This window comes from Biomphalaria glabrata, chromosome 10, assembly GCF_947242115.1.
Source record: "Biomphalaria glabrata chromosome 10, xgBioGlab47.1, whole genome shotgun sequence".
NCBI classification, from domain to species: Eukaryota; Metazoa; Mollusca; class Gastropoda; family Planorbidae; genus Biomphalaria; species Biomphalaria glabrata.
The window spans coordinates 31,564,583-31,583,856 of record NC_074720.1 but is presented as its reverse complement, the minus strand read 5'-3'; the positions used below and the strand labels follow the sequence as shown (position 1 = coordinate 31,583,856).

The 19,274-nt window shown below is 36.6% G+C and overlaps 1 protein-coding gene across 1 annotated transcript; it reads left to right on the top strand.

Moving 5' to 3' along the window:
• Positions 1-10: 10 nt before the first annotated feature.
• LOC106053640 (extracellular serine/threonine protein kinase four-jointed-like) lies at positions 11-18,916 on the top strand. The gene is made up of 6 exons (XM_056044878.1): positions 11-850; positions 11,723-11,899; positions 12,283-12,475; positions 12,872-13,105; positions 14,692-14,868; positions 17,724-18,916. The coding sequence occupies exons 1-6, from the start codon at positions 238-240 to the stop codon at positions 17,995-17,997; spliced, it is 1,668 nt and encodes a 555-aa protein (XP_055900853.1). The 5' UTR covers positions 11-237; the 3' UTR covers positions 17,998-18,916.
• Positions 18,917-19,274: the final 358 nt, after the last annotated feature.

Sequence of the window (19,274 nt, the reverse complement as noted above, 5' to 3'; positions counted from 1 at the left end):
AACTATATACATATTTGTTAATTTCTTCCGTACCTTTGAACACTTTCTAAAGTCATTGCTATCAAGTCTCCAGAATGTAGCAAACTTTGACCCCAAGACACACTTCGTTTTTGAGACACACATTTAAGGTGCAACATTTTAGTTAGAAATCAGCAAATAATAAGCCTGGATTGAGTAATAAACTGTCCTATGGACTCAAGTTTTTTTCTCGCAGACCCGAGATCCTAATGACAAGTGATGTGGACTTGCCGCATCTATCAGCTCTGCCGTATCAAGACGTCCATCCTGGGCGCTTTGTGTCTAATGACGTGCGCCGTCTTTCTTCTGCTCGCCCTGGGCGATGAGTTCGCGAGATATACGCGCCCCAGGCACGGAATCATGTCATCAAGTCCGGGCGTCGGCCTTACTGCTTTAACATTTGACACCGACAATAAACTGCGATCACGGCATCCTTTAGAACAATCAAACGTTACGGGTGGTGACTTCCTGGCCCTGATTCGCAGTCACAACACTGGTAAGGGGAAACACGGCGCCCCCGCCGACACTTCCTCCTCCTTCAGGTGGGCTTTACCTGATCTGAAGCGGTCCTCATCTGAAGGGAGGGAAGAGCTCAACCAGCGAGAAAGAAAAGGTAACTCCAGGCCTGGTGTGAAAAACGGTTCCCTGAGGGCGCAACGTAATACTGTTTCAAAGGAATCGCAGCAAAAGGTAGCCAATGCTACGTTTCTAAGGCAACCAAAGCAGACCGGAAGTGTAGCTCAAGTGACAGAGTTCAGATCCTCAGCCAGTTTTGATGAATTGTTCAGTGGTATTTACTGGTCGGACGCTGTGGAAACTCTAGTTCCTAAAGGTAAATGTAAGATGTAATAATGATGCACACTATTTTATTGTATTGAAGTCGGTAGTATTATTGTAATTATTATTATTAAGTCTATTTTTTTTTTACTATTGTTATTATTATATAGTTTTTATCATCACTCATCTAAAAAATTAACTGCTAAAAATACCCAATCTCTAATCTCCAAAATAATTCACCAAATGCACCACACAGATTTCACTCTATTAATAATAGTATAAATATGCTGCCCAGCGCTTAACACAGTATCATATATGAATATCAATATTGGAATATGCGTTTTCTGTTTTCAACTGAAGAAAACATTTTTTTTTTTATTGAGCAGACACCAAATAGAGCCGGAAGATTAATTACTAATGAATATTCACCATAAGGGAAATAACTAAATGGAGAGACACTTCAGGATAGAAGACTTAAAAGTAGCAATAATTTATAACAAATCTAAAACACAATTTACACATAAAAAAAATACACAACCTAATAAAATACTCAGAAAGACACAAAGATAAATCACAGTTTTTATATAATATACCAGGTGGAATTCATATTAATTCTCTTTTTCACACAGTGCCATCAGAGCATAGAACGTTTTGCCTAAATCAGCCAAGAAAGCCAATAACTAAGCAGAATTTAAGTCTCCAATTAACATGATCGACCAGATCAAGACATAATTCTTTTTTCTTTCTCTCAATAAGATAAAACATTAAACTATTGCATACTATTATTTTTTTCTTCAATAAAATACACACTCTCTAAGCTGAAAAACATAATGAACACTAACCCATAAGAATATTATTGATTCGGTTTTTGTTAGGTACAATAAATAATTGTGTATGATCTGAGAATTATCTAAGGGACAATACCCCACATATTTAGCCATATCTCTTAATACAAACTCATTAACTAGCAAATAAATTATTTACCAGTATTTAATTGGCTTAATAGTTGTTGTTTTTTTAATTGATTCATGTTTTGTTAGGTGCAATAAATAATTGCCTAAAGTTTAAACTTCATCTGAGAATGGGTGTGGGAGAACTAACGTGTACAAAATTGTACTAGATGGAATGAGTTGATAAAAGCTTTGTAAAAATGAGTTTAATTGATAAATGATCTTTTAATATAGACTTTACTAAATTCTTAAACTTATATTTGTAATTAATAAGTCGGACCGCAATTTTTAAAATAGAATAATCTATATTTATACAAAGTTTTATGAATAGGACCATGAGCCATCTTATTGCTGGATTTTATATTCTTTGGATGTCCCTGCATGTCAATGAAATTCCTATAGACATAACAAAATGGAATGGAGTGAGATGTGAGATCTCTTGTAGACTGCCTCACCTTTTCTCTCTCACTCCCTTCTTTGTTTTACCTATTCAGCAGAATCTGCTTCAATGTAATATTAGCAATACAACATAGCCCCCCCCCCTCTCCCTTTTCCCCACGTTATCTCTGGGTGGTATTTCAAAAAAACGACATGATTGGCAGTAAATGACGTTATGATGCGTTGAACCCGATGTTGTGAGAACGTTATAAAGAAGAAAGAAACCAAAGATGTTGCCTAGTGCCACTTGCCAACTTTTTCATTTCTTTGCCGTCCTCAATAGTGTTTCTGTGGCGCAACCCTCTGCTTCTTCAACTCACGCTCGACAACTAGATGTGATAGAAACTTTTGAGTTCAAGCCCATACCTTAAGAACTTCTTTTTAGACACGTAACCAAATACCCCGTTTTTCTTTCTATACACACACATGAACACACACACACATATAGAGAAAGTGTGTATGCGAGCATAGACACGGGTTTCCCACGTGCAGGCCACGTATTTTGTTCTACCCCGTTTCTATTCTTGTTTCATCTCAAGCACCTTGTTTTTCAGCACTGTAACTTAATAGGGCCAACATGAGCAAGTCCTAACTTAATAGGGCCAACGTCTTCAAGTCCTAACTTAATAGGGCCAACGTCCTCAAGTCGTAACTTAATAGGGCCAACATGATGAAGTCCTAACTTAACAGGACCAACGTGATCAAGTCCTAACTTAATAGGGCCAACGTGATCAAGTCCTAACTTAATAGGGCCAATGAGATCAAGTCCTAACTTAATAGGGCCAACGTGATCAAGTCCTAACTTAATAGGGCCAATGTCTTCAAATCGTAACTTAATAGGGCCAACATCTTCAAGTCCTTACTTAATAGGGCCAACATCTTCAAGTCCTAACTTAATAGGGCCAGCGTCTTCAAGTCCTAACTTAATAGGGCCAACGTCCTCAAGTCGTAACTTAATAGGGCCAACATGATGAAGTCCTAACTTAACAGGACCAACGTGATCAAGTCCTAACTTAATAGGGCCAATGAGATCAAGTCCTAACTTAATAGGGCCAATGAGATCAAGTCCTAACTTAATAGGGCCAACGTGATCAAGTCCTAACTTAATAGGGCCAATGAGATCAAGTCCTAACTTAATAGGGCCAACGTGATCAAGTCCTAACTTAATAGGGCCAATGTCTTCAAATCGTAACTTAATAGGGCCAACATCTTCAAGTCCTTACTTAATAGGGCCAACATCTTCAAGTCCTAACTTAATAGGGCCAGCGTCTTCAAGTCCTAACTTAATAGGGCCAACATCTTCAAGTCCTTACTTAATAGGGCCAGCGTCTTCAAGTCCTAACTTAATAGGGCTAACGTCTTCAAGTCCTAACTTAATAGGGCCAGCGTCTTCAAGTCCTAACTTAATAGGGCCAACGTCTTCAAGTCCTAACTTAATAGGGCCAGCGTCTTCAAGTCCTAACTTAATAGGGCCAACGTCTTCAAGTCCTAACTTAATAGGGCCAGCGTCTTCAAGTCCTAACTTAATAGGGCCAATGAGATCAAGTCCTAACTTAATAGGGCCAATGAGATCAAGTCCTAACTTAATAGGGCCAACGTGATCAAGTCCTAACTTAATAGGGCCAATGAGATCAAGTCCTAACTTAATAGGGCCAACGTGTTCAAGTCCTAACTTAATAGGGCCAATGTCTTCAAATCGTAACTTAATAGGGCCAACATCTTCAAGTCCTTACTTAATAGGGCCAACATCTTCAAGTCCTAACTTAATAGGGCCAACGTCTTCAAGTCCTAACTTAATAGGGCCAGCGTCTTCAAGTCCTAAATTAATAGAGCCAGCGTCTTCAAGTCCTAAATTAATAGGGCCAACGTCTTCAAGTCCTAACTTAATAGGGCCAACGTCTTCAAGTCCTAACTTAATAGGGCCAACGTCTTCAAGTCCTAACTTAATAGGGCCAACGTCTTCAAGTCGTAACTTAATAGGGCCAATGAGATCAAGTCCTAACTTAATAGGGCCAGCGTCTTCAAGTCCTAACTTAATAGGGCCAGCGTCTTCAAGTCCTAACTTAATAGGGCCAACGTCTTCAAGTCGTAACTTAATAGGGCCAATGAGATCAAGTCCTAACTTAATAGGGCCAGCGTCTTCAAGTCCTAACTTAATAGGGCCAGCGTCTTCAAGTCCTAACTTAATAGGGCCAACGTCTTCAAGTCGTAACTTAATAGGGCCAACGTCTTCAAGTCGTAACTTAATAGAGCCAACGTCTTCAAGTCCTAACTTAATAGGGCCAACGTCTTCAAGTCCTAACTTAATAGGGCCAGCGTCTTCAAGTCCTAACTTAATAGGGCCAACGTCTTCAAGTCCTAACTTAATAGGGCCAACGTCTTCAAGTCGTAACTTAATAGGGCCAGCGTCTTCAAGTCCTAACTTAATAGGGCCAACCTCTTCAAGTCCTAACTTAATAGGGCCATCGTCTTCAAGTCCTAACTTAATAGGGCCAACGTCTTCAAGTCCTAACTTAATAGGGCCAGCGTCTTCAAGTCCTAACTTAATAGGGCCAACGTCTTCAAGTCGTAACTTAATAGGGCCAACGTCTTCAAGTCCTAACTTAATAGGGCCAACGTCTTCAAGTCCTAACTTAATAGGGCCAACGTCTTCAAGTCCTAACATTGCGAGAAATTCCCGAGACATACCTGGACGTACAGAGCCACTTGTAGCCTGCGCGCTGTAGAATTCGCGACGAACGAAAGGTGATCTTGATCTCCTTAAGAGAACTGTAGATGAATTCAAAAGCCAGTGCAGCTTTTATTATATATTTTTAGATTGTTAATGGGAAGGTTTTAAACATGATTTGATGAGTGACATTATTTATTTATTGTTTTTACAAACAGTTTTGTTATTTATACACACACCTTTGTTCTACAAGACAATATATATTTTTTCCACATATAATTATGGTTAGGCCTATGTTTACAAAGCATATATCAACTCACTCCGTCTGTCTGCTGTAAATATTGTACACGTTAGTTCTTCCACTTCCCAGTCTCGGATCAAGTCGAAACTTTGCAGTTATTCATTGTCCCTAACAAAACACGAATCAATCAAAAAATTAACCGATTAATTAAACTAATTTTGTTTGATATAGAAAAAAGGAAATAACTCTTCCTGTGTTTAGTTATGTTACTGTAAATGTGCAGTTATTTTACGCATATAATTTTGTTTTTTAAATAAGTTTTTATTGTTTGCTTGTTTGGACAAATTAGCCACGCATCAAAAAAAAAAAACTTATAAGTTTTAATCATTGTTAAAATTAAATCCTATTTATATATATGTCATTTTTGGAAGACACGTGTTTTTACTTTAACAATAAGATATTTTGCGCTTATTTCAGGAAGAAAAACAAGTAATATGAACACAAATCATCTATCCCTACTTTAAGACGTGTTGTTTTTTTTTTACTTTCTTTGACCGCGTAATAAAAATACATAAACCAGTTTTAAGTTGACGAAGATTAAATATTTCAGAAAAAAAAATAATGTGTTAAAACTCGTCATAAACTATGTAGTCTATTAGCCTGTGATTTTTTTTCCTCACATAGATAGATACAAACTGTCCTATGTCCAGTAACATCGTTACATAACGTTAGAATTGTTTTCGAAATAATATTGATAAATATACAATCATTTTTTTTTCCGTCCAATTTTACCCTTCCACGCATGAAGAGAATGCAAGTTAATTGTAGGAATTAAAAAAAAAAAGAAACAAAATTAAAAAAAAAAACAAAAAACAATAACAAAATAACTGCTTTGATATGATTGCTATGTTGTCAGTCTACGCGCTGTCTTATTAAGGTTTAAGCTTTGCTCTGATGGCTAGGTTTCCTGGCCATCGTGTAGGCGAGAGTCTGCCAGGAAGGTTGAGAGGCTAAATAGTCTGTCGTGTTGCGCTGAAACAAATCTCGTTCGTCCAGCTGTTTCCACCTTTCACCAGCCAGAAACGAAGATCTGGTATTCATCTCAATCTTTCATTTGTACTTCCCTAATGGTGATGTGAGAAATAAGAAGGAAAAAGCGTGATTGAGGAGGGGCAGGTCACGTCTGCTCCTGACCCGCCAGATGGCCAAAAGCGCAAGTCTATTAATGCTGAGATTTTTGTAATCAAAAGTAAGCTATGCATTTATTTATGCAAAAAAATGATTCCCTTTTGTTCACTAAAATAAAACAAATGTTTCCTTTTTAAGTATATTTTATATTTAAATAGGTTTTGGTGAAGTTCTTTACATATAAATATTAATGAATTCTAAGTTGCTATCGTAGTAGGACAAACTCTAAATATACACGTAAATGCGCATCTGTTGTTGTTTAAAAACAGATATCAAATAATTGCATAAATTTGTGATACTAGCAAGAAGACGTCAAATGATTCGCCTAATAATTAGTTTGATTGAGATTCGAAGGGTTGAACTGGACTCGTTTCTCGCTGTCACGTGTTCAACGCGTCAAGGTCCCAAGAGTTGTGCAAACAGGAAGTTTCTTTATAAAATTTAGAAAGGGAAATAGTTCCTTTTCCGTTGAAGTACATTCATCCACCAAGACTTATAGCTCACTATTGTAGAGGTCTACCTTTCAATTTCCCATTATTCTTTACAATTAGTAGATAAGAGGTTATTACAATATATACCACACATGCCCATCATATATAATAGTAAAGTTTCCCTTCCAACTTTGCAATCTATATGGCAGATAATGTTGAGGTCATCTGTTTCTTTGCTCAACGGTTAGCGAGCAGGATGTCACGTGGCCAGCATAACGACCAACCGCCTTTACTTTCCCCAACTAAGGTCATGTACCCATGATATACCATCTATTGTATAAAAAAAAAGACTTTGTCCTTAGCAAGTTGATCTCTAACTGCAATTCCAAAGTACACCACTGAACAACTCCTCCTCAGACATCCCTTACTGCTAGTAGCTCAAACCCTGGAACCAGGCAATATGAAAGAGGGTTAGCTTAACAGAAGCAGTCTTGTTGATTAGAAAAAAGAAAAGCTTCCCCTGTGAACGTATCTGTAGGTGTGTTTGTGTTGCTCACACACACCAAAGCACAAACAGATGTGTGTTGTTTCAAATGATGGATGTGTCGAGTGAGTCTGACACATCAGTGTTAGCGCTCGTTCAATATAAACATACGCGGTCTTCAGACTTACAATGACGGGGAGGGAGGGGGAGAGAGAGATTCACGCAAACTTTTCAAGGTTTATTGTTTCTGTATCTGATGTGAGCAAAGGTTAAACACATACACACATTGCAACACTCACCTGCAGGCAATATAACAACACACACACACTGATTTGGTTTCTTTAAAAAAAAAAAAAGATCAGAATAACAAAAAATGCTACATATGAAATTAGATCGTGTGTGTGTGTATGTGTTTTATGTGTTAATATGTGTGCGTTTATGTATGTTGTGTGTAAGCCTTGTCGTATGTTGTTATAAGGTGTGTCTGTGTGTGTTTTGTGTCATGTGGTGTAGCCTGTAGGTCGGTGTTATGTGTACTGATATGCTGTGTGTTTGTTAGGCTCTGCGTATGTCTGCGTTGTGAAAAACGAAGTTCTGACAGAATTTAAACGTTTGTCTCGTTCAGTGACAGAGAAACTTCTGATAGACTTAACGGTGGAACTAATGAAAAACTAAAGATAAACTTTTACTGATGTACAAAAACAAATTAATGCTACATTTAATTATAGATTTATGACAAATTAATGTCAAGCTTAAAGCCAGAATACATTATTGATTTACTAGCAGTGCAGTTAATGACGGCCTTATTGATGTATAAAATATGGTTATCCTCATCCTCTTCTTCTTCCTCTTCTTCCTTTTCTTCTTGAAACTGTCAGGTTGAGTTGAATAAGAGCTCCCTCTCACCTGCCTGAATGAGAATAGTGTACACTGTTCTGTCTGGCGGAGGGGGGGGGGGGGTCAGACTCGCGGCCTAAAAACTTTCAGCTTTTGCAAAGAGGATTTTAGCCTCTGTATCCTACCCAAACTGGAATAGATAATAGTGATGATAATAACGATGATAACATGAAAATGTTTAGACGGAAATCACAGTTCAATTCACCAATCGATAGCTCAGCATTGTACAATATTATAATTATTGGTGTCAACTAGGCCCTGAGTCATGCTTATGGTTAGATTATGGTATTGTATTATTACTGTTAAAGTCTGTGGCATTTTACGTCGCGTGAAATACAATTTTCCCTTTGCAACTTCTTGTGTGACTAAAGAGGCCAATGCTTGATACACAGCTGCGGTCACAGGCTGGGCATCCGTAATCACAAGGGGCTGTTGCACATTCGACCTTCTTTCTGCTACTGTGGTGTATTACTGTTCAAGTATTTGGACTATATGTAAGATAAACGGTAGTGATTAGCGGTTATTTTTCCTTTGATAAGCTTTGGTTTTAAAAAAGTATTATTTTTTCTATTTCTTGTTGGTATATTGTAGTCGTCTATGGTAGTAATATATACCATAAGCCTATTTTGTTCATTAATATACTATATACTTTAAAATTTACTAAAACGCATTGTCATAGCTGGCTTTATATTTTCGTTTCAGTTTTGTGTATAAAGTGAGTTTGTATTTCTATTAAAATGTGTTCAACATCTTCTGTTCTGAAATAGATCTAGTAGCTATCCTTAAAATGTTTCCTTCTTTTAATGTTGCCTCTCAGTAAATAGGAACAAACCTAATTATTATCTCCCTTCTGTCTTGCTGTTTCCCCACTAGATCTAGTGATAACAATCTAATTAATTCTTCCGTAACGTCTCAAATGTTCGTCTAAGGGGGCAGACTAAGTTGATGTAAGAGCGAGATTTAAAGAGTTTATTTCCCTCGCCCCTCTTCCCTTTGAATTGATCTCAAGTCTTAGCGATTCTTAAAATAATAAGAAGGGAGATGATTACTTCCCCTTATAGATTTGAAATATTTAGACCAACAACTTTGTAAAAATTCATTTTAATGGATTAAATAAAATCGGTTTTGTTTATTCTTTTGTTTCATTTGTAAAAAAACATAGAAACAAGTAACATTGAAAAAGCTCCTTTCAATCCATCCCTCCTTTCAATCCATCCCTCCTTTATGAAGCTGACCATTGCAATCATCATCCTATGATCTACACAAAATCATCGTTACAGTTGCTAACGTTTGATAAACTTAAGTTTAATGTTTAGAAGTTGCAATACAGTGTTTTCCAAAATCATCGTTACAGTTGCTAACGTTTGATAAACTTAAGTTTAATGTTTAGAATTTGTAATACAGTGTTTTCCAAACTGTGTTGCGTGGAACACTAGTGCTCCGCGAAGTCTGAATAGGTGTTCCTCAAACTACTGGAGTAATTAGCTAGTAAGCCACCGCGTGAATTAATCTCTCTAAAAAAAAACCAAAGTGTTCCGATAAATCCTCTAAATGTGCGAAGTGTTCCGTTAAGGAAAAAGTTTGGGAAACACTGGACTCTAATAGAATATTTTCCCATATTAAAAAAATATGAATTGCCTCATAGAGTGTAGTAAACTCTTTTAACTTTATTATTAAGAACTAAATCAATGTGTCATATGTATTTTAGGAAAACCTTTTAGTTGACCTTTTCTCTTCATGTTATTACCTCACAATTTCGTCATAGATAAATGTGATCAATTTATTTTGATAACTTCTCATTATCATATCGAACAGAAATTTCGATCCTAAAGACATGCTGCTTGGCACATTGTATTTACAATTCCAGAAAGATCACTTGATTCATTATTTCATAGATTGAAATTTATTTTTACCTCGGGTAGGTAAACATTAAAAAAAACAACAATTCATTTAGAGGTTATTTATACATCTATATATTTATATTTGATATTTTGTAGTATCGCTGGTTAGATAAGTTGTAAGGGCGACGTGCTAAACACATCGTGGGATAGATGACAACACTGCTATTTTGTTTGGATCTTTGCAATATTAATGTCTAGCTTACTACATAGTTCCATTTCAAAGAAGGAATCTATAGTTTTTAAATGTGTATATTAGATCTACACGTTCTAAAGACAGTCTAGATTTATGATTTTTATTTAAATATTTTTTTCCCAAATTTCAAAATAGAGCCTCGATGCATTTGTTTTCATTTAAACGATAAGATGTTCTTATTTTTTTAATTGTACAGTATTGAAAAAACAACAACAACATAATGTAGCTGGGGAAAAAGTTGCAAATGTCAAAAGAGAGAATCAAAGAAATGATTTCGTTCCATCTTGGCATCGCCAGCGTTTTGATAAGAAAAAGAAAGGAAACATTATCTGGCATTCTAGCAGTCGTGGGAGATAACTCTCTAAGAATAGTGGGAACTGGGTTAAAGGTTAAATGCCAACAGGCCGAAGAGAGAACGAGTTGGCTCATTAAAGACATACCAGAACAATAAAGCATTCCCCACCTCTCCTTGTCCTCTTTCTCTCTCTCTCTCTCTCTCTCTCTCTCTCCCTCCCTTTCTCCTCTCATTCTCTCTCTCTCTCTTTCTCTCCCCCTTTCTCTCTCATACTCAAACTAAAAAGCACTTGAATTAGTAGCTAGGTCCGCTGTAGTCACTTTCTTAACAAGGGTTTCTTGGCATTTCTTGCAAGTCCCAGGACGATAATGAAGAGGCCGTGAAGGATCTCAAACTGTGTGTTGATATTCGGTCGATGGTTTGAAGCTCCAAGCAGCTAATACAACGAAACCTGTAAACGATTATTATATTTGTTAATGTAGAACTTGAAATAATCTTTTTTAAAAAATAGATAAATCTTTGGTTAATTAATGTACACAGCTTTCAACTTCTATGTACATGTAGGTCTACGTAGAAACACAAATGAAATAATGCTAATTTCAACCAGATATATCTCATCTAAAATGCACGTCTTGCAGTCAATGGTCTCTCCTATTTCCACTTCATACACCTATTTATTAACTTGAATTACGACAGACCTCCTCGTGGATTCATCAGAATCTATTTAGCCTACACAATCAATCGGCACATCTTTACTTAAAGTTTCTTTGTATTCAGTAAAGAGTTACACAAATAAAATACTTACACATACATTTTGCGCACCGTCTTATGTAGAAATGAGCTTTACCTTTGCCTATCCCTTATTCTATTGGACCGTTGGGGCACCATGCAAGACTCGTCGACCGTCTTTCTCCATTTCTCTCTGTCTTTTGTCTTAGAACCTCTTTCAATGGCAGGCCCGTCCATTCTTTTATGTTCTCCTCCCATCGCTTTCTCTGTCTGCCTCTTCTTCTTTTTCCTGGTACTGTTCCCAGAAGGAAGGTCTTCGCGAGCTACACTTGTTACTAAAAGAACTTGATTGTGAAAAGCTCACTGAAACGACTGGAGAAATTGTAGACCACCATCAGCTGAATGGAGGAGGAAATGATTTTTTTAAAATTAATGTTACTTTTTTCCTTTATTTTGTCTCCTTTGGATTTAAAAAAAAATAATTACTTGTATGTTGTTGTCCCTTTACTCAGGTGTTGGTCAATATGAAGCTGACCAATGGATTAAGAAGTGTGGTCACTTGAACATCAAACACTTGGAACCAGCTACAGAAGAAAGATGTGGAAGACAGAAGAACGGTTTCGCCACATTTGGTGACGGCAGTAAAATGTGCGTTCGATACCGCGCTCCGAGTAACAGGTTTATTCAAGGCAAGTTACATTGTTCTGACTTACAGGCTTATTAAAACAATGGGTTTGAATAGCAGGCTTGTACTAGATAAGTGCTCTGTCTGGTTGAGGCTTTTAACGTCACGAGAGACCATCTTTTTTTCCCTTTCTTGTCAATTCTAAGATGGATGATATGGCTCTCAATAACAGCATGACTCTGATTTCTTAATTCTAAAAAATGTTATAAATCTCTTACAATCGCCATAAATAAAGAATTTCTAAATATATCAGAAATTCAATTACTTAAGAGTTATCGAGTTATATATTTAAATGTATTTCTCTACGAATGCAAAGAATCAATAGGACTGTCCAGTTTAACATAGATCGTATCAATAATTAATATATTACTGTCCTGTTATCATCAGGTGAAGTCCTGTCCTACTGGCTGTCTCGTTACATGGAACTGGACAATGTCCCTCCCGTGGCCATCTCCGCACTCAACTCCAGCCAGTGGCAAACTCACGGAGAGATGATGATCTCGCATCTGAATTGGTCTCCTGATGAATATGTTGGACTGAGCATGTGGATTGAGGACATTGATAACACGCATTACAAAACGTAAATAAAATATTGAAACCTATTCAGAAACATGTTTCACTTGTACTTATACAATATTCAAAACCAATGAGTAATATAGACATACAGCATATGCATTGTAAAATAAGAGATAGTCGACCTACTACTTTATTAGCTGATCCACTGCTTAATTAGTTGACCCACTGCTTGATTAATTGACCAAAAGTTTTTATTGGTCCAAACAAATGGAAATTCAGTTTGACTACAATTGACCATCTCAGTGTAACTTCTATAACAATGACAAAATGGATGCAAATACGAACAACACACGTGAACTCTACTTACTCAAGATTAACATTGTAAAATTATTATTAAAACATTATTTCGTTAAACATTATTGTTATGTTGTTTATTTCTTCTCCTTGTCTGGTCTATTAGGTCACGTGTGTTCATGCCTGAGCCAATCCTCAAAGCGCTGAAAACGAATGTCCCGGTCAGCAGACACAATCTTCAGAGCTTCTTACAGCGCAGCGCAAACACAGACGCCACCGGAGAGCAGGGGCGCGTCAGACCGATGTCACTTAGCAACAAAAAGATGCTGGATGCCGTACTGGCTTTGGTTCAATGGGGAACCATGATCTTATTCGACTATTTAACTGGGAATTACGACAGGTAAGTTTAGTCGTTTTTTGCGCATCGAACACAAACACACACACGTGAAAAAAAGCATTGGCAGAGATCCTTGGTTTGTTTCCGGAGACGAGCATGTCCCTAATATATGAGCAGTGTAGGCCTAACATTCGCTTATGTATTTTGTTTTTCTGATTTGTAAAGAAACTACAATTTGCGATATTTACTTATAACAATGGTATTCTAAGAATCTGAAGTTTTAATATGTACATAATAGTTTGCCTTTTAAGCTTTACATTTTTTTTTGTTTAAAAAGACATTAAATACTAAAACTATTCTAGTGAACAGTACTGTAGATCTACTTGATATTTATTTAAAAACTATTCTAGTGAACAGTACTGTAGATCTACTTGATATTTATTTAAAAACTATTCTAGTGAACAGTACTGTAGATCTACTTGATATTTATTTAAAAACTATTCTAGTGAACAGTACTGTAGATCTACTTGATATTTATTTAAAAAATAACAAACTAGTGTCGAAAACTTAAAATAATAAAACTTGTAAAATGCTTGTTCATTTTTATCTTACCCAAAACTTTCCATTCTCCTTAGGAAAGGCGTTACAAGGGAAATAACTCTAGAAATCTTAAGTGTTAGAATCAACGTAGAAAAATAAACACAGTGCTTGTCCTTGGCAAATAAAAAAAAAAAGGATATCTAATATTAATTAAGGAACGCAACTAGTAATTCTGAACGACTAAACCTATTCCTTCACCCTAAACTTATCTTGTTATATAGTTTGGTAGGCCAACGTAGTGCATAAGCTCCCTCGTGATTTCCTGGTTGTTCTATATGTGAGTTTGGTTGTCTCGAAGGTCCAGGGTTCATACCCTGCCCGCTGCCATCCCCCCGTCGTCTTGCGGGAGGTTAGGACTGAAAATAAAATTATCTTCAACTCTGAATGAACATCCAAAACATTTAAAACATTTTACACTTTTTTTACAACTATTTATAGATCTTTCAGTCCTCACTTTTTTTTTTTTTTTGGGGGGAGGGGGGGAGTTTGAGGTCGGTCAGTGCGTTGATGTCTTCCAACTGTCTCTTTCGCCTGCCTCTCTTCATGCTTACTAATACAGTGCGCTTTTACATTTCTTGCTGGTCATTGAAAAGAGGTTGATAATACCACCGAAATCTAGGTTGTTTATCCTTGTCAGAAATTATTATAACCACCTAAATATCTGGGTTGTTTATCCTTGTCAGAGTTTATTATTACCATCTAATTGTGTTGTTTTTTTAAACCTTTTCTTAAGTGTGTGCGTGTTTACATGCTCCTATTGAATGTACAGTACGCTCTGGGCCAAACACTTTGGTCGACATCTTGGGTTAATAGAGAGAAAGTTTCAGTGCTGTTTTTAGGCATGTACCAAAAGACCAGCTTGAGTCAAATCTCGAATAAAATTTATTCTACATCTATATTTGAACACAAGCCTCCCCCAAAAGCTCTTAATGCACTATGCCAAATCTTACCTTCTTTTTCTTTCTTTTTTTTGGCCTGCCCATTTTATTCTGAACCCGAGCATAAATTATTCTTCAGAGGATTAAAAACGACACACGTTTTCCTTGCAGGGTGTCCAGCATGCTGGACGGGGCAGATAAAGATAAGAATCCAGAAATTCTCCAGGAACCTATAAGAAACCTGAGAAGATCAAAATACGGAGGTGCCAAGCTGTGGATGGTGGACAATGAAAGCGGTTTCCTGGAGGCCTACGATCTTATGTATGGTCAGCTGGACAACGGTCGAAGGTTAGATATCTCTTTGAATTATAGCGTGACTTTCATGCCATACGCATGCGCAGTTCACTCTGGTCCAATCTCTTTCTGTGTTATAGCTTTCTGTGCTGTCTTTAGGCGCGCAGCACACACACACACACACTGTGCTCAAGACGGGATTTGAACTCTAGCCCCCTGGGTAGGTAGACTACAGGGTATTTGCCTTTCAGCTACAGTTATGACACGATTAGGAATTAATTATTTGTTTCGAAAATAGGGACGTTTTTACTTAGTGACAATGACGTGACTAGTAAAACAGGGATAGGGTTTTAGAGACAGAACGAAATAGAAGTCGACTGTCAGGGTTGTGTTAAAGCCTTAGCTCGTTTGCCCGGGCCCCTGACATTCAACAGGCACCTTCGTGCTTACAATAAATAATTGACTCACTGTTAACAATGTAACTGTTTAATGACATGAATATAAGTTATAATGACAACTGATGGAGTAATGACATTGAATCTTAAATATTCGAATATTGTGGTTATAGTAATTAAACAATAGTTCTGCACCTTGCTATCCCACAACGCCACATGTTCAACACTGGCCCACAGCCGATAATAAACTCCAATGTAAATCTTGATAATCCCATAACTAACTCCCTGTTGTTATTGAAATTTCTAGTCCCAAAACACTTAGGCAGCGAAACAACTGCGAAGTGCAGTAATGCCTTAAATACTCACCCTAAACAGGGGAACACAGAAGAATCTCAAACACACGACGTTACACCAGCATAATAACAAAACCACTCCGTAAGCTTACAAGCAAGGCAACCAAGAAAGTGCATTCAAAAATTGTGCACTTAATAAACATTGGTGCTAGAATGCCATAACCTACGCACCGACATGGACATATCAGATTATTCCAGGATATTGTAGAAATAAGTCGCATTTTATAAACGGATAGAAGTAGAGGACAGTCGACAGTTCCCTTCGTTGCTATTAAACTTGTTCGACATTCAGTAACATCGTCGACTAGCTTCTATTCATTGTTCGGCCTTTCGCCTGAGTTATTGGATTAAATATCGCGTTGAGTGTTACCTCCATTAGGTTGATTTGCAATCGACACTGCGGAAGCGCCTAACACTACACATGTCACGAATTGAACTATCCGTTTGTTACAGTCAATGTAAATGTCACATTAGGCTGTCTGCTGGTTTCTAATTTGAATGCTATGCAGGCTCAAAAAAAAAAAAAAGATACCGGAACTCAGACGATAGAAAACAAATAGAAACAAGGTTACAAAGACAGTTTGTGTGGAAACACAAACCCAAAATCGGCCCCCGAAGTTGTCCACCCAGGCAGGTAAAAAGGCAGGTATCAATATTTTCGGAAAGAACATCAGAATTAAATTCGATCAAAGACAAATGACAGAGAAGAATGGAGAAAGAAGGTTGACAGATCTTGTGTGGCGCCCCAGCGGTTCAGCAAACCAAAGGATAGGTGAAAGTGAATGTGAAGTTAAATGTGACTTGGCCTAACTGATGTCTTATAATGAATATCTAATTAATCTAATTGCTTTGTAAATGGTCAATCTCTAGTTCCTCAAAAAAAAAAAAAAAACATTTCGTAGGAAATTTTTACTTTAGTTAAGTGTTATATAACAATTGTTTTATAATGCAGTTCACTTGATAATATGAAAATTTACTTTTTAATTGTTGTTTTAAATTATGTCCAACTTATATGTATACTAAATAGATTTTTTTTCTTTAAAAAAAAGGAAACATTTTTTTCGTGTAATTGTAGTTGTTAGTATGACAGAACTTACTTAACTTAGCAATTCAATTGTTAAAAAAAAACGTTTTTGAGAAAAAATAAAAAACCTCTAGTATAAATGTGTTAAAAATTTTTAAGATTATATTCTGTTACGCCGCGGAGACTCCAGTGTTTACTGTGTTTGTTACTATTAAAAGTGAATAGTTGTAAAAGTGGTGTATTTTTATGATGAAATTGCTTGCATAAATGATTTTTAAAAAATTAGATTTTTCGCTTTTAGAAAAGAAAAAAGGAGACGTTGCAACAGAATGGACTAAAATATTGTGATGTCGGATTTTCACTATCTTTTCTAGTTTACGAGATCTAAACGGGGCGGACGGACAGACGGACAGACATTTCACACAAAACTAATTGCGTCTTTTCCCCTTTCGGGGGCCGCTAAAAATAGTTTGAACTTTAACTAGTTTATTTAAACACTGCGTGTAATAAAAATTGCTTCAACATCTTCCCAGAGTACAATCATTCAAAGGAATAAAAGTTTATTTGTTCAAAGAACGAAGTACTTAATTGACTTCAATATTAATCTTTCTTTGATTTCTTCTTAATTATTGTTATCCTTAGAACCTCTCTAGTACCATTGACAACAATTTGAAGTACAGAGAGGTTCTACACGAATCTAGACTAGCTTTTTTTTCACTTTTACCTTAGATAGGTCCGCCCATTGGCTTTGTTGGTGTCATTTCTTCAACATTTCTGAGTTCATTTGTTTACGCTTTTCACTATTCCCATGTTCTAATGCATCAGGACATCAGCAATTATTTTCCTTTTTTTTATCATCCTCAGATAATCTATAGATCTAGTTTTTTCTTGAACTAATTGTGCCATATTTTTTATTTTATTTTATTTCATTATCATAACCTGCTGCATTATTTTATTATTTATTATATAAACTTTGTCACATGTAAATTATGAGTGAGACTGGTGTGAATGTACATTTTGGTTTCTTATAGTTATAATGTTTTTGTTCGGTGTAATGCACAAATTGTAAGACAAATTTCCATACGGACAATAAAGATTATTATTATTATTATTATTATTACTTTATTTTATTTTCAGATATGTCAAGTTCCACGAACAGATGCTGCAGACGATGTGTCTGTTTCAGAAGAATGTGACATCCAAATTAGAAGAGTTACACAATATGGCACAACCTGAAGAGTTTCTAAAAAACTTTGCAGCTGGCCGTGACCGTCTGCTCCTTAAAATAGAAGAAAGTGAGAGTTTCGATAGTTTTAACACAAAGTTTACTAAAAGACTCAACTCAGTGATTCAATGGATACGATATTGTCATAGACTAAAGGTGAATAGTGGTGATATTATACCAAGTTGAAGACAGCCACGGATAACCTATTTGAATTGAAGTCAGTCCTTGACGTCACGAAGAAGACCGAAGACTTACAGCTGTAGTTGTGCTGACAACACGGTAGCAAGACTCGTACATTTCTGGTTTAAGATGTCTAAGAATGGAAAAATAGTCAAGTTCAAGTTCACTCTACCCCAACCAAAGACTGCCACCGAATGCACAGGTTCATGTAGCGATCTACCTAACCACAGCAACAACCGAAAAGTAATCTTTTCCCTGGATAGCTCTTTCTCCAAACTTGCTAGATTATGGTCTCCTTCTGTCGCGAAACGACAATGGATCATCTCATGGAAATGGTCAGAACGATGTCGCCCACACATCAGCCCCCCCCCCCTCTCCAAGCAGCGGATATATCCAAAGGAACGGCAAGTGCTGATACAGTTTGGGGTCAGCGGCAACGCAGGCTCTGTCAGGGTGTAGCACTGAGTACTGCAAACTGCCTTAGGGTCGCTAGATAGAGTGCATATACTGGACAAGGGGAGAAAAAAAATTTGCCTTGTCCACAACAAAACTGCAACATTTTTATGTATTAAACCATAATTGGTTATCAAAGGAGAAATGATAATCTCATGTCTATCATATTTCCATTAATACCTGACCTCAAATCATTGTATTTCCTACTGATCTATAATCACACAAAGAAAAAAAAGGGACCGCATATAATGTTATAACTCAATGAGAGGGACAGTCTAGTTCTGCATAAGGCTGAAATTAGACTTTCACGGACTCATAGTTAAGCTTCGTCCTTCAGTTGGGTCTTACGCAGTCCGCGCGGCTGGTGGGTCTGTGTGTGCTTGCGTGAAATAAAAATGTGTGCTGGAAAACACTTATATTATTGTTTCATGTGGATTGTTATCAATGTTATTAAAAGTTTCCTTACACGAGAGACTTGGTATTTATGTTCTTTTTAATTAATAGTATTATATTTACGAGTTTAACAGGAATTTTATCAGTAACTTTAAATAAAATGTAACTCAATCTTCTTTCCCTTGTCATCCATCCACCGTCAATTGCTGTCTCAATGCTAAAAGAAACTTCAGTTGTATACACTCTTAGAAGGGCATAGACTGATCTTAACCAATTAATAAAACTACACTTAATATAAGTATTGTTTTGTTGTTGTTGTTTTGTTGTTGTTTTTTTCCTTATTGTTTTTTTTGTTTTTTTCTTAGGCCGTAAATAGGGGACCTCCGTAAGTGATGAAGTGTGACAGATAGGGAACTTTACTAGAATTCGACTATTTC